The 20,695-nt window shown below is 45.8% G+C and overlaps 1 protein-coding gene across 4 annotated transcripts in view; it reads right to left on the reverse strand.

Moving 5' to 3' along the window:
- Positions 1-20,695, reverse strand: part of LOC147882915 (Ran-binding protein in the microtubule-organising centre protein) — a 108,836-nt gene that overhangs the window by 66,835 nt on the left and 21,306 nt on the right. For 3 of the 4 annotated variants that reach the window (XM_087400367.1, XM_087400366.1, XM_087400368.1), the window contains exon 4: positions 1,960-2,040. In XM_087400367.1, the coding sequence (XP_087256493.1) occupies positions 1,960-2,040 (81 nt within the window). Of the gene's footprint in view, positions 1-1,948; positions 2,041-20,695 lie in introns of those variants that run through there. The other variant, XM_087400369.1, reaches the window with a different exon arrangement.

A 20,695-nucleotide genomic window follows, 5' to 3' on the forward strand; every position in this document is an offset into this window, starting at 1 on the left:
GTACAGTCCCATACCGGTAAACAGCACCCCAAAACTCCGTACAGTCCCGTTAAGGTGTTCCGTAAAGATTCAAGACAAAAACATATCCCGCCTGCTGGCGCCCGTACGGCCGGCTCTATCTCCTCTGGAGTATTTGTACGTTGTCCTTTCAAACAGCAACTGCTTGCTCATGATTTGTACGTCTGTACATGAGTGCAGCCAACCGGTTCTTTCTTCCACCCGCGTGATGATCCACCCCGCGCCTTAGCTTTCGTACCCTTTTCATTCTCTACTCCTTCCAAACTCACGCCATCCTGTGCGCCCCTCGGCCAGCCACTCCTTCCATAGACTTCCTTGCTAGCCACGTGGCAATGCACGTTTTAAAATTTGCCCCCAGGCCCTAGTTGGTCAACACCAATGACCAACTTAAAGCTCACTTGCCCCCTCTAGTGGAACCAAACTAATGACAAACTTTGTGTCCTAAGGGTATTTTGCCCTTTCTTTGGACTTAACAACAAATTCACCCCAAGGCACCAATACCTAGGGGGGGAAATTAGCACACCCACATCCCAAGGTCCTGCCCCCTAGTTTTCCAGGGTCCTACCCACATCATGCCCTCGTGATAGCTTTTCTCTAGCCAAAAACCCGAGCAGCCTGCAAACTGGCCCGACCTCACATCATTGCATCCTTGTTGGTGCATGACTGTCACATGGCAGTCCTTGTACCTGCACACTGCCTCGCCTGCTGGTACACTCCAACCAACTCCTGCAGCTCCAGATAGCCTCTGTAAGGTGTGTAGTATGTTGCAGAGCCATCTACTGCTTGCATTCATGCCCTGGACACCTCCGATCATGAAGCCTGCGTGCCGCAAGGCACTCCTGCTCCAGACACCTTTGTCACACTGCTCCTGGGTGCTGCGCAATCTTCTACTGCTAGTTGCAGCCTCCATTTCAGGTATTTCCCTACCTTGCTTGAGGAAGAAATTGGAGGTGAGTCATAGCTCACAAAAGTCTAAAAGAGATCCACTAACTTTGTAATGACACCGTGTGTGCACACTGTGCACACAGCATAGGAAATGTGAAGGTAGAACCACTAATCATGAAGCATGGCAAAAATGAACTCCAATATGACTTTGCCCAATGGTTAAGCCCCGGCGGCCTAGGGTTCGACGTACCCCCCTCAACAACCTCTACTAAAGCTATCAATGTATTTATAAAATGATGCGTATATGTGCTCTCTCTCTTCGCATCTATTGTGCTGCATGTTATGACGGTTTGAGGCCTGCTGATCCCTTTGATTTTATGCTGCATATTTTGGTGAGACCTCCAGAAGGCCTCTCTCTCTCTCTCTCTCTCTCTCTCTCTCTCTCTCTCTCTCTCTCTCTCTCTCTCATAAACATGCACGCACCCATACACTATGCACAAGAGCATATTTGTAATGAGCCATGTGCGACTCATAACACATGGCTCATATAGAGCCTAGATGACAAAAGATTGAAGAAAGACACTAGTAATGCTGAAATACATATCCAAAGTCAATGGCACATGTCCAAAACATAGGTGACAAACAAGCCCCCTAAGTCTACAAGGGAGAAGAAGTAAACAGCACAATCCGGAAAAAAATCAGATCCAATTAGCATGCAATAGGTTGTGCCCCAAAATGCTTTTTGTGGTAATGCTAGACAAAGTATGTGACCCATATAAAATTGGCAAAGATAGGTCAATATACATTTATCCCAACACTCATATTGTTTCTCATCAGCACAATGTATGAACGCGAAATTACTTAGTTCATAGCATGTTCACTTATCAATTAACCATCGGAATAGATAAGGTCTCAGAATTGACAACCCACATGGATGACAGGATAGGCGATAGAATGTTGTCATTTTCTATTCCCATAGTTAACAAAAGCGACAACATGAAATTAGAAAAAAGAATAAACATAAGGATAAGATTTTGCACCATACGATGAAACTACCTCTTCAGCAATAGGAGAGCCTTCATCATCTGTGTTATATATAAGGGCTAAAAGCAACCGCTTAAATTCCTCATAAGCTTCCTGCATTCAATATAGAAATATGGCAAAGAAAAAACATGTTAAGCACTTAGAAAGCATATCTCTGTATACCAGAGGTGTGCTAAAAGCATTAACAATAAAAAGGAATAAATGAGGACACTCAAAATCATAAACCATCTACACTTCTGAAAGAGAATTTGAGCTTGACAAGGAACTACACACTCAGCACTAACTCATTACTGTACATAATTGAGCTATGGTTTTGTTAGTAATGGACCAGCTCCCTATTGGTTCAAGATCCCGAGAGGACCAAGCTTCCCACTAGCTGACCCACCAGACGCTTGGGAGTCTCTTCTCATAGAGGTGCACAGCATTCGTGCGCGTGAGGTAGAGTTGACCCAATTTGCACAAGAGCAGGCCCGTTTCACTCAAGAACATGCGCTTATTATAGAGCAGCAAGCCAATCTCATCTGGGAGCTGAATCAGGACATCATAGAGCTCAAGAAGGAGGTTTCTTCTTTAGGCATGGCTTGAGGGGGCACACCAGCAGTAGCAGTGGAGGCCCAGATAGCCACCATGTAGTCGGCCATAGCAGAGACATCCAAATGGGTAGATGTGGTGAAGCTGGAACTTGTGAAGGCAACCGTTTCGGCTACCCTTTTGGAACAGCAGCAGAGGGCCACTAAGGCTCGAGTCCGAGGCATCCCATGGGCAGAGGTTACACCAATGAATGACGTGACCACCTTTGTTGTGACCACACTAGGAGTTCCTGATCATGGTTGAATGCCTTCCATAGTGGGTCATCAACCAACTCTATTGTGGGAGCATGGCGAGTGGGGAGAGACCCCAACAGAGAGCCGCCTCAAATCCACAGGAGATAGACACCGATTTCACAGTCATCTACAGAAATGGTTGATGAACAAGATCAAGATTTGCCAGAAACACCCCAAGCAGAGCCACAGTAGCTCAAATGGCCTACTAGGGAAAGCAGACCTCCAGCTAGATTAACATATGCTCAGAAAAGCAAAGCAATTCAGGTTGAAATCACTAACTATTCTCTTATGACTACCATCGTGGCTACAGAAGAGCTAGTGTACTTTGAAGATGTAGTAGACAAGCTAGAATGGCAAACTGCTATGAATGAAGAAATGGATGCTTTGTACAAGAAAAATACTTGGGAATTATGTGACCTTCCACCAGGAAAGAAGGCCATATCAAACAAAGGGGTATACAAAGTGAAGTACAATCCAAATGGAAGTACTCAAAGATACAAAGCCAGACTAGATGCAAAAGGATTTGCACAACAAAATGGTCAGGATTATGATGAGACTAATGCTCCAGTAGCAAAGATGGATTCCATACGGTTCTTAATATCACTAGCGACACTCATACGGTTCAGAGACAGTCATGCACACTTGGCAACTTTGCGCCGTAGATCGTCCTTACGAGATCACCCCTCAATATCCATGGATGAGGAACACCTTTACAAGCTCTCTTGCAGCAACGGGATGTGGCTCGCAAGGAGGGGAAATGGGCAATAGAACAGGACGGATGTCTCATCACCAGGCCCCGCCAAACACCTAACCACCTTCCTACATTGGAGGCAAGGTCTACGAGCCGCAAGATACCGAGACCCTTGCTTGCACCATTTGGTACTGTAATGGCACCCTATGGTCAAAGCCTAGGAATTTCTCAGAGTCCTACATAGGACGAGACATAGTTTTCTACACAGAGACACGTTAGAGCCCAGAGTGTCCCTTACCCATAGTCAATGGATACGCTTGGGAGTCAACCTACAGGAAGGAGACAAGAGGGGCAAGTGGAGTACATGGCTCAAGAGGAGTGATAGTTCTATATAGATCATCTCTCACAAGGGCGATCTCAGTTGAGAGGAGGACCTGCACTCTAGGTTCCTTTGGATCTAATTACGACGCACGACCAGTCAAGATCTCTTCATAGCGATCTGCTACTTTCCACCACAAACATCACACTTTGCCAAGGCAGTGCGGGAGGAGCTTGAGACGTCACCATACATACCTCTCCATTAGGATATTATGGAGTTCTGGAGCCGCGGAGATGTTCTCTTAGTTGGAGACTTCAACACGAGGACGAGAGCACACCAGGTGCCACTTCGAGATTTTCAAGAGGATGCAGTTCTACTTCCCCACATAGATCTTGTTGGCGTTGGCATATCAGGAGTGTCCACTGACAAGCGGGCCCCTGTTACACCTATGGACATGCACTTCTTGATCTAGGTATTGCACATGATCTCATTCTCTATACAGGTCTTCAGCGATGGCCCTCCTATGGTAGCTTCACCTCCTTTCCATATGGACGAGGGTCTAGCGTGGTTGATTACATCTTGGGATCCCCTTTCTTCACATCACATATCACACACTTCTCTATTTCACTACCTCCACCTAAGGCTGATCATACATATCTTTTCTTTAGCATCACCACTCCTCGCCTTGCCACACCACTCACCACAGCACCAACTTATACTACCTCTCACGACATACATTTTGATCATAACCTCTCACCAAGATACTCCGCACGACTCTACACGTTACTCACCTATATTGACCATGTACCTCTTCTAGAGGACCGTGCCGCTCTTATTAGCCGATCACTACACGAGGCTGCCATTCACGCCTTCACGTACACCTCACATTCCAACCGTCCACCGCCCCTGGGGTCTGTGACATGCAACGATGTCAAGTATAAGGCTATTCGCCGACAACTTCGATTCCAATCTCGAGCAGACTGGACACGATAAATGAGTACCGTTGTCTAGTCCGCTAGAAGAAACGAAACTTTGTTCGCCAAAACAAGGAGGAATTACTGAACATTCTATTTAGTAACAACTTTTTTGGCAGAGGTTCCTGGAACAACGGTCCCCTCACCGCTCCCAGATACTCAGGTTTGGCACACCTATGCCTGCACATTATATGGCATCCCCAATCAGCCCACTCCTGATCTCTCACACACACCACAACTTGCCCTCTTGCACTTTATTCACTAAGGGGGGCATCAAAGGAGCGGTTATAAAGCTTCACAATGGCCAAACGAAAGATCATGCAGGCTTATGCACCGAGTTTGTTGCATACGGGATTGATATCCTAGCCCCTCCTAGCAAAGCTATTTAATGAAGCAATTTGCCTCGGTTTCCTGCACACATGGATCCTCAACACCATCACACTCATTCACAAGACAAGGGATCCCTTGAGTCCATAAAACTATAGCACCATTATGATTGGGCATCATGTCCAAGATAGATGCCTCAACACTTGATATGAAGGTCAGTCGCTATGTAGAAATGCAAGGACTCAGAGCAGAGGGGCAGGCAGGTTTCCGATGGGATCATGGCACAAAATTACACTCAGGAGTGTCATAGAGGAGGCCAGGGCACGGAGGCAGAGGGTCTATTGATGCTTTGTGGATTTCCGCAAAGCCTTTGATAATGTACCACGAGCATGTCTTATCAGGTGGTTGCAGGAGCTATACGAAAGGGTTTCGACAGAGTTCGAGCGAGGGGTGGATGGATTGATTATGAGATCATGAGCACTATTGGGGTCAAACAAGGCTGCCCACTTTCGCCGACCTTGTTTGGCCTTTATATAGATGACCTTGAGACTTTTAGAAGGACCTTGGGAGGAGCTAGTTGCTCTCTTGCCGGTTACATGCTCCAGACTTTATTATATGCTGATGATGTGGTGCTTGTATCTTCGTCCGCTGAGGGGCTGCAGAGACATCTAGATGCACTATTGGCCTTTTGTGAGTCCTGTTGGAGATATCATAGCCAAAGAGTGTGGTGATGTGATGTGTTAGTGTGAAGTACTAGGTGATCTAGTACTAGTCTATGTGAGTGAGTCTTGTGTGAGTGCCACGTGTCATCATGGGACTTATCCCATATGCACTAGGTGCTAGTGTGTGAGTGAGTAGCCTATATAAGGCTTGTATTCACTTGTCTTGTTACACTTGATGAATGAATGAAAGCCTTTCTTCATGAATGAAAGCCTTTCTTCATGTCTTCATTTCCTCACACCCTAACTCTCTCTCTCTCTATCTCCTTTCACCATGTTTCTAACATGGTATCAGAGCCACCTTCCATAGCTGCCCTAACCCTAATTCGTCACTCTTGCCCTAACCCTAATTCTGCTTCAGCTCTTCTTCCTGCAGCATGCAGCCGCCTTAGCCTTGCTTCATCTCAACCCTTGTTCATTTCTGCTTCTAGCTACCTCATTCCACCTCGTCGTTCCTTGCTGTCTTCATAGCCGCCTTCATCTAAGCCCTCTTGGAGCTGTAACTAGGCTCTTGGCAGCCTCATTGCTTGCTGGTCGGCTCACTTCCCAAGGCTCCACCCCTAGTTGCAGGTACCCGAGGCATTTTTAAGTCATTCCCTCGCCGGAAATCCTTTCTCTTGGGCACCTTTTGCATCGGCGACTCCTTAGAGACCATCTGCTGCTGGTTTTTGGCTTCATACAGCCTTTACAAGCTGGTTCGGAGCTGTTATCATCCATTTGTTGCAGCCGCTTTCACACGTGGGAGTTTCACTACATTCTGCCTCACTATTTCGGAGTTTCTTTGATGCTATTTGGACCATATTCCAGCCGACTTGGTTAGTTGAAGGCTGATGTTGCACTTCGAAGTATTTTTGCAGCACCTACAGCCACGTATATCTGCCCACTTGCACACGCAGAGGCTGCTATTGTGTTTTGGAGTCCTAGACCAGCCGCCATACTTGCTGGTTCTTTAGCTGGTGCTGCGAGTTTGTTCCCTCAATTTGCACACATGGAGCCTCGCCCTCGTGGTGAAGATCAATCCGCACAAGTCTCAGCTTGGAATGAGAAGAATGACAAGGCACTAGCACTTATTGGTGTGAGGTTGGCTAACAAACTACTTCATCATCTTGACCTCACTACTTCAGCCAAGGAGACACTAGACAAGCTCGAGAATATATACACCACATCTATTGGACCTGAGAAGCAAGCTCTATCTGCTATATTACATGATATATCCCTCTCTGAGGTCATAGATGATGATCAGTGATGTTGTGTGTTTGTGTTGAGTCAAACAAAGGTTCTCAGCCTTGAGTTGTCCCTCTAAATTGAATGTATTTGGAGTCAATAAGAGGTACTCTGCCCTGGGTTGTCCCCAAAAAATGAATGTATTGTCTTTTACTTTTGATGATGGTATTGACCACCCAGTTCAGAGTAAGGGGAGATGACGAGTGATGGTTTGCCCTTGCCGGTCGCAAGATAACTGAGAAGTCACTATCACACAGGAGGTGTTGGATAATTGGACTTGCTCTTTGCAGTATTGCGGTGGAGGGGAGATCGGTCTACTCTTGCGTGTTGGGTCTCACACTCTTTGCTCTGAAGGGGGTTGTTGGAGATATCATAGCCAAAGAGTGTGGTGATGTGATGTGTTAGTGTGAAGTACTAGGTGATCTAGTACTAGTCTATAGGAATGTAGAAGTTGTATGTAGAACTTGCATGTAGAACTCGCATGTACAACTCGCACGTAGGAGTTGCATGTAGAACTTGCATGTAAAGCATGCAAGTTGGATTTCTAAGAGGGATTATTTCTAGCCTTATGCAAGTACAAGCGGAGCTTTGCTGCTACTGTACACACACACATTCTATTCTACCTAAGTCCATGTTGGCACAGAGTCAACATACTCCTGGATCCATTTTATTACCCGTCCTCGGGTTATGGCTTATTTTGATTTCGGAGTTGGGATCTTGTGTGAGTGCCATGTGTCATCATGGGACTTATCCCATATGCACTAGGTGCTACTGTGTGAGCGAGTAGCCTATATGAGGCTTGTACTTCACTTGTCTTGTTACACTTGATGAATGAATGAAGGCCTTTCTTCATGTCTTCATTTGAGCATTATTTCCTCACACCCTAACTCTCTCTCTCTATCTCCTTTCACCATGTTTCTAACAAGTCCCATGACTTGAAGGTCAACCCGGGTAAAACCAAGGTTATGATCTTCAACACCTCCAGAGCAACAACACACAGAGAGTAGATTACTTTCGACGGGTCACCAGTCGAGATTGTCTCATCATACACGTTCCCGGGGGTTCTATTTTCCGGCCCTATCTTCACGATAAGACCGGCGATGCAGGCCTGCTTGAATAGAGGATACACCTCCCTTGCCCGACAAGAGAGACAGTGCTTCCATTCGCATTTCCAGGATCGACGGACCAAGGTTCTCATTTTTTACTCCTTGGTTCGACCTGCGAGCATGTATGGCAGCCCTTGTTGGGGGCCAGACCTTTTTGATACAGAGTAGACTCGAGTGAAGAGATTACATGTTCTCTTGTTATCACATGGATGATCCGCAGTAAGCCATCTGTTCCCCACCAGATCATTCAAGCTGAGTTCGGGGCATTCCCATTGTAGTTAGATGCGGCATTCCAAACTATCACTTATTTATACCGCGTGCGAGATTATGGCTCATGTACTACAGGACGACGCAGACTACCATGGTTGGCAATAGCCTCTCTATGGCATCAGCAACTTAGGGTAATCAAAGATGCTGGTACGCACACACATGCACATGGTTTGGGATATATATGCACATGGTTTGGGAGATTGGGTTTATATAGACCCTTTCAAGATAGCATTAGACGCTCTATTTGTCCTGTTTCGGGGCAACAAATTCAACCCGATCATCCAAGAGGATCTTTTACAGTTACACACATTTAGGACCTGGTTGGTACAGGCAGAGCTTCCTGTGAAGCTCAGCTTCTATCGGGAGGGTCTCTTACGCAGGAAGCGGTCTCCAAGGAGAGTTTTTTACGCATCTCTGAGGAGGGTATCATTACACCACCAGGGTATACTCAGATCCACCTATCACTCTCACTCAGAATTGCCATTTTACAGTTTTATGCGTCATCGCACCGACTCCATATCAAGAGTGGACAAGCACAGGGGATCCCCAGAGAGTCGTATGTGCACATTATGTGAGCGGCATGAGGTTGAGTCAGAGGAGCACTTCGCCTTCCGTTGCCCAATCTACAAGGAGATCCGTGGGCGATACCACTGTCTTTTCAGAGACGGATCGAGGGCCTTCCCAGACTTCTCTCATACCCAAATCAAAGGTGCCTTACTGCTTTCATTCATGAGGCAGTCCGACATAGAGCGCATCAATCATCAAATCACAGAGATAGGGGCGGGAGGCCTTATCTGACCCATCTCAGAGTGTGATCACAGAGTTCTTCCAGCGAGAGCATGTTACCCCCTCGATCACAGATAGCAGGAGAGGTAGAGACCCCGAGACCGAGACACGGCACACTCGACAGAGGACAGATGCATAGATCACACTAGCTGACATCTCATATGTCTTCAACCCTGGGATACGGCCGACAAGGGTTGTTGTGGCGCTTGTCAGGCGTAGAGTAGCCACTAGGAGGGCACAACGAGCTACTCCTCCAAACAGTAGATAGTGATCTATCATGGACTTCTTGCCTGCATAGTCTAGCCCGCCACCGGGCATACCGTGGCGTTTCATGCCATGTGTGTGTTGTATTGTACTGTATGGTATCGGATCAAATTGCATCTATTATAATGATGCTGACTATGGTGATATGTATGATGATGGCATTGACTATGTATGTCTACACAATTTTCTAGTATGGGTTAGGATGCTCGCTTCGTAGCTCCACCCTTTTCACTGTATCACATTTTCTATCAGTCTCATAGACCCATCGGTCTTTTGTAGACTTTAATAAACTTTCTTTCTTTCTTTCTTATGGAAACATTCTAGCGCCCGAAGCATGGCCATAATCTCCATGGAGCACCTCTACTCACCAAAAATGCATGGTCGTTTAAATATCTTGAATATTCATATACATATCTTGGCACATAAACAAAAATGATGCTGAAATTATGCAAGGTGACCACCCTTGGGCTGCTATGCTGCATTATTTGCTTTTACATCTGCATGCTTTTGGGCACTGGCATCCCACTCAATGGGATTTTATTCTGAAATATATTGATGGTAGAGTTAAGGGATGCCCCTTTGCTTTCCGTATGTTTTCGGATTGGAAAGAAATCTTCTCCCATCTGAAATGGCAAGGTCACACCTCTGGAGGGAGATTCTGCGATGGAGGACGAGGCTCAAGGGACCGGCTAGAAACTCGAACAATTGGTGACGAAACACAACAGCCTTAGATCCGCAAGTGAGAAAGAGTGAGAAATTTGCCCATCTCATGTGCTTTTCTAAGAGCTTAGTCTAGGTCAAGAAATACCTGAGACTTCGATAATCCATCTTGACCAAAAATCAGCTCCCAAAAGGTAGTACTTCCAGGTACTTAAGGCATGAATTTACAGCCATTAACTCTGCATATGCTTTTCAGCATCACGCAATCTCCGACTTTCGTGGGTCACCACATGACCGTCTTGATGAAGAGCAGCTCCAACACACTCTCACATGCATCGCAGTCCACATCAAATGGCTTATGCAATCAGGAACAACTCTGTGGTCAACTTTTACTTGAGAGTGTTAAATGCTATATTTTGCTGCTCTGAAAACTGCATACTTCTTGGTCAAATCATGCAATATCAGTAAAGTGTCTCATAAATCTCCGATAATAAGAGCAAATACCCAAAAAGCTACGTACGTCATGCACCATTTTCAGCTCATGCCATTCTTGATGGATTTGATTTTAACAAGATCCATCTATACCCCATCCTTGAAAATCATGTGACCAAAATAGTGGTTTTTCTCCAAAAAGAATTCACTGTTTTTATCATTGATGTAGAGCTTATTGTCTTGGAAAATTGTTGTAGAGCTTATTGTTTTTTTCCATTGATGTAGAGCTTATTGTCTCGCAATTCTTGGAAAATTGTGGCTAAGTGTCTCTTATGCTCCTAGAAAACACAAGGATGTCATCAAAGAATGTACTTGTGAAATGCCGATAAGGTCTGAAGATTCGGTTGAAGGTAGCAAGAGCATTCATTAGATCAAAGGACATGACAAAGAACTCGTATAATCTAAAGGTCGACCAAAAGATGATAACCACTTTTCAAATCTATCCAGCTGAAAATTGTCACTCCCTCCAATCTATCCAACACATCATCTATGAGTGGAATCGAAATCAATTCTTGACAGTCATCTTGTTGAGGGCTTAGAGTCGACACACATGTGATAAGACCCATCTTTCTTTTGAGCCAATAATACAAGTGAAAAAAAAGAAGAGGAACTGCGTCTAAAAAGTCCTTTGGACAGCAAGTCTCGTACCTGAGTGTAACATGCAACAGTTAATGATCGTGTAATCGCAGCGACACCTTCTTTAAACCTTTGTGCGAGGCGTATGCCTATGCACAATAGAGAGAAAGCATAGATTAGAGAATGTAGACGACACCAGATTGGGTCCCTGTACCCACTGAGACCCCCTTACCCAAATAGGGAAGAATTTGCTTTATACTTGGAGAACTGCAAAATATACAAATAACACTTCTTCAGAGTGCACAGGATGCAACTCTAAGGATGACCCTTCGACACTAAGAGATGACCCACAGACACCTGAGAAGCAAGCCAATCTCCACCTAGACCCACTGTAGATGTGGACCACTGTGCAAGGCTATTGAAGAGGCTTGTGCTGTACCAGGGCATGCAGCGGACTGCATGAATGAGAGAGATGAAGGGAAGTCGGAAGTCTGAGATATGGAGCTTCAGAGATCTATATGGAAGCTGAGAGATATCGAGCTAAAGAGAGCTGAAGATAGAGCTGATAAAAGAGCTGAAAACTGTAAAGCAAGCTGCTGAAACAGAGACCCCAAACCTCTACATAGGCACTCTCCTAGACTCCCCAAAGGATTGCTGCTGTCTTGCAGCAAAGATCTAGAGGACTTGAAGCTGCTCTAAGGATGGAGAGGGAGGCTGAATCTGAGGGACTCTAGATGAGAAATGAGTGCACAAGGCCCTCCTTTTAAAGGAGGGCTGGCCCCACCAGCCAGAATAGCCGACCAGCCAGTCGGCTGGTTGGCTGGCTGGTTGGACCATAAAAGTGCCCTCCAAACTGCCTAGGGAGGGCCAGTATAAAGGCAGCCTTCCCCCCAGAACATTTCCTTTGTTTATGGATCTGCCTCAGGGCCCTTCTAGGGCTCCTTCCTTGGCTGTGAGTGTGGGAGCAAGGCACAAGATATAAGAGTGATAAGCCGTCACGTCAACTATACTAGAGAAAAGAAAGTACAAGGTACTTGAAAGGTAGACCCTAGGACTAAGTGTCCTAGGTGTCACATAGAACTAAATGTCCTATGTGGCATAAAAGGCACTAAAACACTAAAGTGCCTATAACTATGCCTACAAGGCACATACCAGGGCCCATAGGGCATCACTACAACCGGGAGAAGATGACCTACAAACCCCCCTCCATGGTATGGGCTGAAGTATTCTGGAAACGTCTCAGAATACCTGGTATTTTCTGATCATGGTGGCACATGTTCATCCAAAAGGATATAGCCACCTATGAATGTACAAGGTATGTAAGATCATGTAACAAAGGGAACCAAGTGTAAAGCCTGTCGGAAGACTTCGAACTTGGGACGAGGAAGTACCTTTGTAAACATATCTCCTATGTTGTCCTCTGTGGGAAGGTAGGACAACTCTATGTCTCCTGCTGACAACAGCTCTCGAACATAATGATAGTGAACTTCAATGTGCTTGGTACGCGCATGAAACACTCAGTTACACGCAATGGCCAAAGCACTCTGGTTGTCAGTGTAGACCATAGTGGAGGATGTCGCGAATACCAAGATCTGTAAGTAACTGTCAAAGCCAAGCACACTCTACTGTAGCAATGAAGGCTGCCCTATACTCAGCCTCACAGCTAGATGTGGCAACTGTTGGTTGCTTCTTGCTGAGCCAAGAGATACATGGACTACCAAGCAAAAAATAGTTGCCGGTATGTGACACTCTGGTGTCGGTACAACCTGCCCAGTCACTATCCATGTAAGCATGCATGGTAAGTGAACCCTGACCACCATAGAAGAGGACTAAATCCTGAGTGCCTCTGAGATATCTAAAGACTCTCTTCACTGCCTGCCAATGCTGTGAACTGGGCATGTGCATCAATCTGCTCAGCTAAGATACTGCATACTACTGTAAGTCAGGTCTGGTGTGACATAAGTAAATGAGACATCCAACAGCCTGCTAGTAAAGGGTGATATCACATGGTGGGCTCCCATCATGAGCTGAAAATTTGAAGCCAGGCTCCACTGGACTAGAGATTGGCTTGCAATCCTCGAACTAAAAACGATCAAGGAGCTGTCCAATATACTTGGACTATGACATCATGATACCACCCTCAACATGAGCAAACTGAATACCCAAATAATAGTGAAGATGTCCCATGTCTGACATTTCAAAAGCTTGCTGCAAATCAGCCTTGAAAGCTGCAATATGCTGAGTATCTGGGCCCATGATTAGCATATCATCCACATATAGAATCAGCACTAAAAAATCAGATCCACTCCCACGGACATAAAGAGTGGGTTCTGTGGGGCTATTCTGAAAACCAAGGGATAGTAAGTGTGCATGAATTTCGGCATACCATGCCCTGGGTGCCTGCTTCAAACCATGAAGGGCTTTTCTCACCCGGAATACCTTGTTTTCAGAATTAACAACCTCAAAGCTAGGAAGTTGTGTCACATAAACTTCTTCCTACACACCCCCATGAAGAAAAGCAGTCTTGATTGCAAGCTGGTGCACTTGCCAATGGTGATGGGCTGCAATGGCAATGACACATCTAAAAGTAGTAATTCTGGATGTGAGAGCAAAGGTCTCCTCAAAGTCAATGCCTTGTTGTTGGGCATACCCTTTTGCAACAAGACGGGCTTTGTGTCAATCTATACTGCCATCAGATTTCCTTTTTAATTTGAAGATCCACCGGGTACCAATGGCATGCTTGCCGAGAGGGAGATCTACTAATTCCCACGTGTCATTTTTGGCAATGGATTGTAACTCAGCTCTCACTGCATCCATCCACTCTTTGCTGTCAAAAGCATCTTTATGGCACAAAGGCTCTTCATTGCAAGCTACATAGCAAGGAGTGCAAACTCAAGAAAGTGACCATGCATCTGTCTATCCCCTGATCTTGTCCGGGCAGCAAAAGGTTGCTGCAAATCAGCCTTGAAAGCTGCAATATGCTGAGTATCTAAGCCCGTGATGAGCATATCATCCACATATAAAATCAGCACTAAAAAATTAGATTCACTCCCACGGACATAAAGAGTGGGTTCTCTGGGGCTATTCTGAAAACCAAGGGATAGTAAGTGTGCATGAATTTTGGCATACCATGCCCTGGGTGCCTGCTTCAAACCATAAAGGGCTTTTCTCACCCAGCATACCTTGTTTTCAGAATTAACAACCTCAAAGCCAAGAAGTTGTGTGACATAGACTTCTTCTTGCAGATCCCCATGAAGAAAAGCAGTCTTGATATCAAGTTGGTGCACTTGCCAATGATGATGGGCTGCAATGGCTGTAGAGAAGGGGGTAGGGACAGATTTGGAAAAAGGGGAATAGAGGAGCAGAAGTGGGAGAGGAGAGAGAGGGGGGAAGAGGGAGAGGAAGGGTAGGAGAGAGAGAATGAGGTAGGAAGAGAGGGAGAGATTGAGAGGGAGTAGGAAAGAGGGAGAGAGAGTGAGTGAGCGTAGGCAGGAAGGAGGAAGGGAGAGTAGATAGGATTAGATGTCACATCAAAAAGTCCCTTACAATCCTTTTGGGTTGACTTATATAGTCCCCCACAGTTCCCACATTTCCCCTACTATTCTCCCATCTATTTCCCCCTTAAAATCCTTCTTTTTCCCACCTTCATTACAGCCATCCCTTCACAAAGAATTTTGCCCTCAAAATTTCCAAGAGGGTGCCCTGGATGAGAAGGATACAACAGAAACTGATCAGCTTTGTAGGAGATAGGGGTAGTCCTGCACAATGCTGTCAGGTTGCCAAGAATTCTCATCTTCCGTTAAACCTTTCCATTTCATGAGGCATTCTGTGTAGGCTTTGTTCCTGAGTACATGATCTCTGAAGCCCTTGATTTGCTCCGGCACATAGATTATGTGGCCCTCTTCATCCATAGGAGGCAGCTCAGGAAGAACCTGGACATGCTGTCCGACATGTGGTTTCAGCAAGGATACATGGAAAACATTATGGATCTTAGAGGTACTGGGTAGTTCCAACTGATATGCTACCTGCCCAACTTTGCGGATGATTTTGTAGGGGCCATAATACCTGTGGGCAAGCTTTGTGTTGGTATTACCTTTCAGCGAGAAATATCGATTCTTATGGAGACGTAAATGCACATAATCCCCTTCTTCAAAGGATAAGTACCTCCTTTGTTCATCCGCATACTTCTTCTGCTTGGCTTGGGCATCCTGCATATTCCTCTTAGCCAACTGTAGAAGGGCATTCATACTCTCCAAGTCATTCCTTGCTTGCTGATTTTTCACAGCCAAGTTTGCAACCCTGGAAGGCATTCCCACTTTGCATCCATACATAGCCTCGAATGGACTCATGCCAATAGAGAGGTGTTTGGTGCTGTTGTAGCGAAATTCAGCCAATGCTAACCATTTGTCCCAAGACTTCTGCGTGTCATGACAGTAATGCCTTAGATACTCCTCCACCCACTTGTTCACCCTCTCTGATTGACCATCCGTCTGTGGATGATAAGCAGTACTAGGCGCAAGGGAAGTACCAACTACAGTGAATAACTCCTGCCAAAAGTGACCCATAAATTTAGCATCCCTGTCACTGACAATCTCCTGAGGAAAACCATGGTGCTTGAACACATACTCAATGAATTGCCAGGCAACCTGTGAAGCGGAGTACCGAGTTTTAGTCGGTATGAAATGGGCCTGCTTAGTCATCCTGTCAACCACCACAAATATGCTATCCCAACCCTTATCTGTAGAAGGCAAGCCTGTAATGAAGTCCATGGCAATGTGAGTCCATTTGCCTTCAGGAATGGGTAGCAGTTGCAGAAGGCCTGCGGGTAACCGGCTGTCCACTTTATTTTGTTGGCAAGGCAAACATTCACTGACAAACTTAACCACATCTCGCCACAAACCATCCCAAATAAAGCTCTCCTTGACTTTTTCATAGGTTTTTGTGATACCCGTATGCCCTGACATAGGGGATGAGTGCATTTCCTGTAATACCATCAACCTGTACTTGGAGTCTGGCACAAGATCAATTCTGTCCCTGCACCATAGCAGTCCGTTGCTGAGCTGAAATCGAACATGTCCTTGGCTGGACGGACTCTGTAACTCCACAAAAATAGGAGCTGCATCAGAATTTTGCATGTATTCTTCCTGAATCCCAAGTATCCACTCCTGATGAAGCGTGGAAATGGCAGACAGTTTGCATGACCACATCTTGGACAAGGCATCAGCAACCACATTCTCTTTCCCCTTTCTATATTCAATGTCAAAATCATAGGACTGAACTGCAGCCAGCCATCTCTTCTGCTTCATGGATAAATTAGGCTGCGTTAAGAAGTACTTGAGTGTCCTGTGATCCGTTTTGACCTTAATCTTGCTACCGTACAGGTAGTGGTGCCATTTTGCAAAAGCATGCAAGATTGCCAGCATCTCTTGATCATAAACATGATAATTCATTTCTCTGGCATTAAACTTCCTGCTCTCAAAAGCAATCACACCATGCTCTTGTTTTAGGACAGCCCCTAAACCTTTGCCACTGGCATCCGTCTCAATAATGAAAGACCGTGAGAAATCAGGGCACACCAATACAGGTGCATTGCTAAGGGCATTCTTGAGGTTATCAAAGCTGAGTTGTGCTGCTTCTGACCATTGGAAGGCATCCTTTTTCAGCAAATCAGTGAGAGGGGCAGCCCTTTTGGCGAAGTGCCTAATGAATCTCCTGTAAAAAGAAGCAAGACCCAAGAAACCTCTGAGCTGCATGGTATTTTGTGGCTGCGGCCACTCCTTAATGCATTTCACCTTAGCTGGGTCTACCCTGATTCCGTGCCTGCTTACAACATGACCAAGATATTCAACCTCCTCTGCCATAAATGTGCACTTGCTGGCCTTGGCATAAAGCTGATGCATTCTCAAGATTTCTAGCACTTGTCGGACATGGTCAATGTGTTCCTGTGCATCCTTACTATAAATGAGAATGTCATCGAAAAATACCAGCACACATTTGAAAAGAAGGTGGTGTAAGATCTTGTTCATGAGTGCCTGGAAGGTGGCTGGTGCATTAGTCAAACCAAAAGGCATCACCTTGAACTCATATAATCCTCTTTCTGTACAAAAGGCAGTCTTATGCTCATCACCCTCTTTCATCCTGATCTGATGGTAACCTGACCTCAAATCAATCTTCGTGAAATACTGAGCACCCTTGAGTTCATCCAGCAGGTCATCAATCCTGGGAATAGGAAACCTGTTCTTAATGGTGGTCTTATTCAATTCTCTGTAATCAATGCACATACGAAAAGAGCCATCCTTCTTTTTCACCAGGAGTACTGGAGATGCAAATGGCGAGGTGCTATGAGCAATGAAGTTTTTCTCAAGCAAATGTCGCACCTGTGTTGCCACTTCTTCCCGTTCAACCTTAGAGAGTCGGTACGGGGCCTTGTTTATTGGTTTACTACCATGTTCCAGGACTATGGCATGATCAACATCTCTTTTTAAGGGCAACTGAGATGGCATATCAGCAAACACATCCCCAAAGTCTAAGAGCAATTTCTGTATTTCACAATTATCCACATGGGGAATACCACCCTCCTGAGGTACAGAGACATTCAATGCATAAATGGCACTTTCGTTCTTGAGCTCCCTAGCTAGCTGCTTTGCTGAAATGACCTGCAATTTCTGATTCACAATGCCCTGCAATGTAACAGTTCTACCTTTGTGGCAAAACTCAAGAGATAAAGCATTCAAATCTATACTGATTTTCCCCAGGGATTTCAGCCAATCACAACCCAGGACAGCATATCCAATGCCAAAAGATCACCTGCAAACTCATAATGATCAGAAAACTTGATCCTGGCATCCTGGCAACAATGTCTGCTGATCATGTGCTGTCCATTCGCGATCTCCACTTTCAGACCATGGTCTATCTCTGTAGCAACTAATCCCAATCTTTGCAATGTTCTACAATTAATGAAACTGTGAGTGCTACCACTGTCTACCAATACATGGACAGATCTGCCATTAATCATTCCCTTCAACCTGATTGTGTCAGCACTTTTGGCACCCATCAAGGCATGTAGTGAGATGGTATACAGTGTAGGCTGGGCATCCCAATAAATCTGTTCATCATCCACAGGAACATTACCATTAGCATCACCTCTGACAGGAAAAGGCATTGTAGGTTGATGCTCCAACACAGAGAGTGTTGGCTTACGGCCTTTCCTGCTACATGTAGGCTGAATATCAATCTCATGCATCACATGAGTGGTTTGCTCAATAGCCCCACCCGGATCAAAAGGAAAAACAGTCCCCTTTGTGGCATCTGTGTCAGGAGACTCATCTACATCATGAACTCCTGTCAATGCTCATGAGAGACATCATGGGGGTCTGCTACATCAGCCACTTCATCATCATCAGATAATTCAATTATCATGCTGAGTTTGGCTGAGCTGACATTCTTCATTTTGCACACATCTCGGTGCTCAGGTGTCCACCACACCTAAAGCATAAATTTGCCTTCTTCCTACTGTCCATTATGGCTCTGGAATGTTGTTTAACTTCTGATTTGCCAAAACCAGCGCTGGGTTTGACACCTGTCTTTGCATCCATGGGCCTGTATGGCTTTGCATATGGCATCTTACTTCCAGAAACCTTTGGATATCGTGGGAAGGAAGCAACTGCTGGTTTCTTATCAATCCAATCAGCAGAATTTGTCTTCCTGTCAGCATCATAAGCAGTACCATAGAAGCTATGTGACACATGCTTGTACTTGCCAGCATATTTTGGCTCAAACACCTCAGCAAGCTGAGCTGCTCGCTCAATGGTTAGAGGATTGTGAGCTCTCACATCAGCAGCTAGAGAGGGATCTAAGCCTTGTATAAAACGCAGCAACTTCCCTTTCTCAGAAATATCCTGTACAAACAAAGAAAGTCTCCAAAAACGCTGCAAGTACTCCTGGACCGTACCTGTTTGTGACAGTGCATAGAATTCAGCAAGGTACTGTTCAAGGATCAGGGCCGAGACGAAGGTCGTGACCATAAGCTCCTTGAACTGTTTCCAGGTGCTAGGCTTCTGAGGTGACTCTCGCATGTAACGCCACCATGTATGTGCATAATCCTGTAAATGCATGCCAGCAAAAATGATCCTCTCCTCATCATTCTTAGGGTAGAAGCGGAAATAATCTTCAAGCTTCGTGAGCCACTCCTCCAACTCATTGGGAGTGCGAGTGTCACCCTTAAACTTATGCACAGAGATTTTATCTTTCACATCTTTGGCTGCGTTATTCCTATAGTGACTACCAGCATACTCACGCTTGAAGCTCACATACTGTGAAAAGGACATCTCATTACGAACATCCTCAGGCAAAGCCCTATATGAACGTAAGGCATCTGAAAGCATATCATCCATGTTTGCATGCTGCCCACTTCCAGCATCATGCTGGTTAGGAGAACCACTCCCCTGATGCATAAAGTGTGTCTGACTGAAAGCATTACCTCCCTGATACGCAGGCTGAGTCTGATTGAATGTATTAACAGGAGGTGTCATTGAAGCATGCAATCCCTGCTGAGCCTGCCTGCCATAAACATCTCGGTGGGTGGGTGGCATAGAAAAAGGTTGAGAAGAGGACTGGCCCCTCTCCCAACTGCCCTGAAACCCAACACCCAATCCAGGCATGCTCGCCATTGGCAAAAATGTGCCAATGGGCCGGCCCAAAATGGACGGCTCAGCCAATGAAATCTGCGAGCCAAATGGAGGCCTGGAATCAATAAGAGAAGTGCTCGGCGGCACGGGCAAGGCATCACCAAAATCAACATAATCCCCATGCTGGGGTGCATGCATAGAACCAACATCATAAGTGCGACGGCCATCAGCCATAAATCCCCTGTGTGGGTCAGGAAAATCACCCTGGCTATCCGACTGATCCCCGTGCTGGGGTGCGGGCTGCTTACCCTTATCGTGCATACTGATGGCGGTAGTGATCTGTTGCCCAAGGTTCTTACCCATCTGGGTGATAGCTGTATCGTGCATAGCCATAGCAGTGGTGAGCTGCTGCCCCAACTGCTGACCCATCTGCTGAAAAGCCCCCTGAAGCATCGAGGCCAATGCATCTAGAAACTGTGTGTCGGTAGGCATAGCAGAAACTGCCTGTGAAGGAGATGCACCCTCTGGGACCGGCATCTGCTCCTGCTGAGCAACATCGTCACCGTGCAGAGATGACTCATCCGACCGGGGTGCACGTTCGGGTGCCATGAGTGACACGAGGAAAATGTGCCAAGTGTCGAAGGCTCGATGTAGAGGCTCGAGAGGTGCCAGTAAAGAGGCTCAAATGCAGTCGTTGAAGAGGTTCGAAGAAAGCTCAATGAAGAGGCTGGAATCTGAGTTTTTGCCTCCCCTTTTTTTTTTTTTTAAATAAAAATTAGGGAGGGGGAAACCCTAAGTCACCTAAGCCAGTTAGGGCAGTTCTAGCCTAAGACCTTTAGGATTGTTAGGGCACTGTCTTAGACCAACCTAAACTAGCCTTTAACCTTAG

The sequence above is a fragment of the Dipteris shenzhenensis genome, chromosome 29 (assembly GCF_047967505.1).
Source record: "Dipteris shenzhenensis isolate YYH24624 ecotype China chromosome 29, Dip_SZ_1.0, whole genome shotgun sequence".
NCBI classification, from domain to species: domain Eukaryota; kingdom Viridiplantae; phylum Streptophyta; class Polypodiopsida; order Gleicheniales; family Dipteridaceae; genus Dipteris; species Dipteris shenzhenensis.